The sequence below is a fragment of the Electrona antarctica genome (genome assembly GCF_951216825.1).
Source record: "Electrona antarctica genome assembly, chromosome: 19".
In the NCBI taxonomy this organism is placed as follows: Eukaryota; Metazoa; Chordata; class Actinopteri; order Myctophiformes; family Myctophidae; genus Electrona; species Electrona antarctica.
In genome coordinates, this window is record NC_136800.1 from 28,149,010 (window position 1) to 28,152,850 (window position 3,841).

Below are 3,841 nucleotides of genomic sequence, written 5' to 3' on the forward strand. Positions count from 1 at the left end.
CATCACTCCCGATCTTCCGCCGTAGTCTGAAAACCCACCTTTTCAGACTCCATCATGGCCCATAGCACTTACCCTACCCCCTTAGACAGCACTTCTTAGACTTATATAGCATTTGAAACAGACTTATAGCATGTCATGTAGACAGCACAATAAGTGCATTGTATGTAGTCATAGCACTTCATAGTATATCTGTACAGCATAGTATAGCATATATGTATAGTTTATATGTATAGTGTCATTATATAGATATGTTCTAGTTATAGTTTATATGTATAGTGTCATTATATAGATATGTTCTAGTTACGTTCTTAGCTTACGCATGTTTCGCAATAAATGCATTTTGTGATGTATTCCCATGCTTTTTGTTCTTGCTTAATGTAAGTCGCTCTGGATTAAGAGCGTCTGCTAAATGCCTAAATTGTAAATTGTAATCGCCGGTTGTCCAGAACCAGCACAAAAGCCTCTGCCTGGGCTCTGTACCATAGACTCCACATTTGGGCGTGGCTGACAAATAACTCCATATATGGGCATGTTCTGACATCACAATGATGTTCTGACATCTGCATAGACTCCATATTTGGGCATGCCTGATAAAGAACTCCATATATGGGCATAAAAGGGACACATAAATAACTAGAAATGCACGTATTAAATACTGTGCATTCTGAAGCTTTAATATTGCAACTGCGACGCAGCATAACATCAGAAATGATCCCAGTACGTTCACGTTCTGTTCAATCACCGTGGATGCAGCCTACATTCTGAGGAAAAAGGGCTTTAAAACTGCGCAGAAGCGACGGCTGTGTTTCCTTTTTCTGATTGGCTACGGCCCGATCATGTGATACGCACATTGGTTGCAGTGCAGTGATGGCAGTGCATGTTGGGTTACAGGTGCATGATGGGAAGCCGATTCTTATTTTATTCTTTTGTAAAAAGAAATTAGGGGCGCTAGCCGCTCCTATGCCCAGCCAATCAAATCATCCCCATAGCGATGATTTGATTGGCTGAGCAATGTGTGTACTGTGTTCCCTCATAGCGATGATTTGATTGGCTGAGCAATGTGTGTACTGTGTACCCCATAGCGATGATTTGATTGGCTGAGCAATGTGTGTACCCCACAGTGATGATTTGATTGGCTGAGCATGGAATGTGATGTATGCTGATAATAGCGCCCCTCACTTCACACAAGTGTGATTATTATTCTTTGACTTGTGAGGCCCGTCCGTGCACCTCTAGTAGGGTAGGTACAATTACTTGGCAACCATTACCTAACCCAGCAGCCTTTTCAGGTCACAACCCCCCAAAATAATCACATTTGAACTGGGGACCCCCCCACCCTGACAAGCACTTTGAATTGTAGGAATTGAGGCATTACATTTGACTCGGTTCCACAGATAATTATCTACAAGCTCCCAATGCCTCGTGTTGTGAGGCGTTGTTAGCTTGTAGATCAACTATTTTCAAAATGTTGTTATAGTATAGTTTGTTGATTGCGTGTGATGCAATACCTATAACTTTACAGCTGCAGCTGCAATTTGTCCACCTTTTTTAAGGTATTAGGTATTCATTAAAAGTATTTAAATTGCCACTTTACTATCATCTGGGGAAGTCCACAAAAATCAGGACCCCTCAGGTTTTTATTAATTTATTCGCCGTTCGCCATGTGTCTACTGTTGACCACGTTCCGGATCTTCTGGTAAATGCCTGGAGTAGTTTGCGTGTTGATGTTGGGGTCTTTCCCCTGCCCATCCTCATAAATGCAGAAGAACCTGGTGCAGACATGGTCAGCGTTTGAACAAACCCAAATATCGAATTGATGCTTGTGCACGGCAGGAGAAGTGATCACTTCACACACAGCAATGCACTTCAGATTACGACTGCTCAAGAACTGTAATGTTTTTTTTCCTGTCTTCTGTTGTGGAGTTGCTTGAGGGTTATTAGTTGGTTGGGCAAGCCCGGAGAAAGAAAAGGGTATGTTTGACGAGGGACTGAGATATATCCCATTCCCTTCGGAGTTGCCATGCAGCTGAAATTTGGTATTGGACGCAATGACCAGTCCTCTCCTCAGAATAGAGTGCCAGTTCTCAATGTTTGATCCATGGAAAACAAAGGTACTGCCATAGGTTTCTCTGGCTGCTCTGAAGGCGTTCTCTTTGGCAGGGGCACTGCAAAGCAGTAGGAACTGATGTGGTGTGTGCATGAAATCCAGTTGTTTGTTTGTTGGTAGTTTGCTAATGTATGACCTGTTACTGGATATGACCCATCGTAGCAATGGGAGAGACAACTTGTCAACCATTCTTTCCTTCATCTCTGCGGGAGGGATCTGGAGCAGTTCAGTAATAGGTGGAAGGTTGTCAATGGCTGTCATCACTCGTTGATAGTCCTTCTTGTTTGGGTCTAAAGCCAGTTCCTCTGGATTTTCCGGATCGACCAAAGAGGGATACGGGTCAAATATGATGTCTCTCCTGTTTGATGTCAGTGCAGCCCGAGCCATGGACAATAACAGATCCACCACCAGAGCTCCAGTTGCGATCACATCGGTTACTTTATTCATCACCCCCAGGGTTTGGAAGGCAAAGATGCACAGCTCCCTCTCACACACATAGGGTCTGAGCATGGGCCCGTTTATGAACACATGAGGTTCGTCACAGATCACGCAGAATTCATTCAAAAGAGGAATCCTCTGCTCTGCGTACTCTATTACCTGGACAAGAAATCCTCTGTTTCTGTTCGGCACAGATTTGATAAGATTGTACAAGTGGTTGATGTTGCATTTGACGCTGGTAGAGTTGGTGAGGCATGGAGCATCCTCTTTGTGATTTCCCTCCCACTCCTCGGTGACAAACGCCTGCATGATCTTTTTCAGCTGATGTCCCAGGCCAAACGTGTCTTTTTTTTTTGATACTTGGTAAACATCCACCTTCGGGACGGCCCCATCCAGGTATTGCGTGAGTGAGCAGGTAAGCCGTATTGTTACAGGTTCCCGACGGAGCACTCTCCACGCCAATGCGGTTTCCTCGTTTAGGAAACTGACGTCAATGTGCAGATCAATGTCCACGTCTTCGACACATTCACTGACAAATACTGGATACTTCAAATCCCTCACTGCCTGGAGGTCAGCCACCAGCTCCGGATGTCTGTGAAACTCATCGTCAGAATGTTCCTCAGGATGATCTTCGTCAGAGTCATTATCTCCGTCGGAATTCCCTGGTGCATTATGGCACTGGTGTGTCTCTTTCTCGGAATTTTTCAGCTTCACCTCTGCTGCAATTCGATCAAAAATAACAGGAACCGGATCACTTGTGAGTAAAATGTCGTCAGCATTGTCCGAGTTGGACACACAGGTGTTGTCGGGATAATCTTCTGAGACATTCATGAAATAGGAAATCCCTTTGGATCCCTGGGAGTACGTAAACGTGAAGATGTCATCGGAGTACCTGAAATCAGAGAAAAGGCTCTCCTCGTCCGCCTTGCACAGTTGAATAACATTGTTGATGTCTTCTTGGATTTTCTCTTGCCTTGAACACATCCTCTCAATAAAACAAAACCCTGCTGGAATGGAGTCTTCTGCTTTCTTCCTTGCTCTTCTTTTCCTTCGTACTCACTAAGCACAGATTTCACTTGCTAATAGTTATATGCAGTATATGATGACGTAGCATGACGTCAGATACGTGAGCGGCAGTGCAACGTCAAGCACAGGCGCTGCATCCCATATATGGATGTGAGGGTGCCTGCCTCACATCCGTACAAATGGAATCAAACATTAGCGATCCATTGGGTTCCACACTCAGCATGAATAAGACCAACATGAAAAGTCAATAGACTTGGCGGCCAGATCACG

The 3,841-nt window shown here is 44.4% G+C and overlaps 1 protein-coding gene across 1 annotated transcript; it reads right to left on the reverse strand.

Annotated features, from left to right (window-relative positions):
• Positions 1-1,645: 1,645 nt before the first annotated feature.
• On the reverse strand, positions 1,646-3,529 carry LOC306943090 (protein mono-ADP-ribosyltransferase PARP8-like; the record flags this gene model as incomplete). The annotated part of the gene is made up of 1 exon (XM_079529293.1): positions 1,646-3,529. The coding sequence occupies one exon, from the start codon at positions 3,527-3,529 to the stop codon at positions 1,646-1,648; it is 1,884 nt and encodes a 627-aa protein (XP_079385419.1).
• Positions 3,530-3,841: the final 312 nt, after the last annotated feature.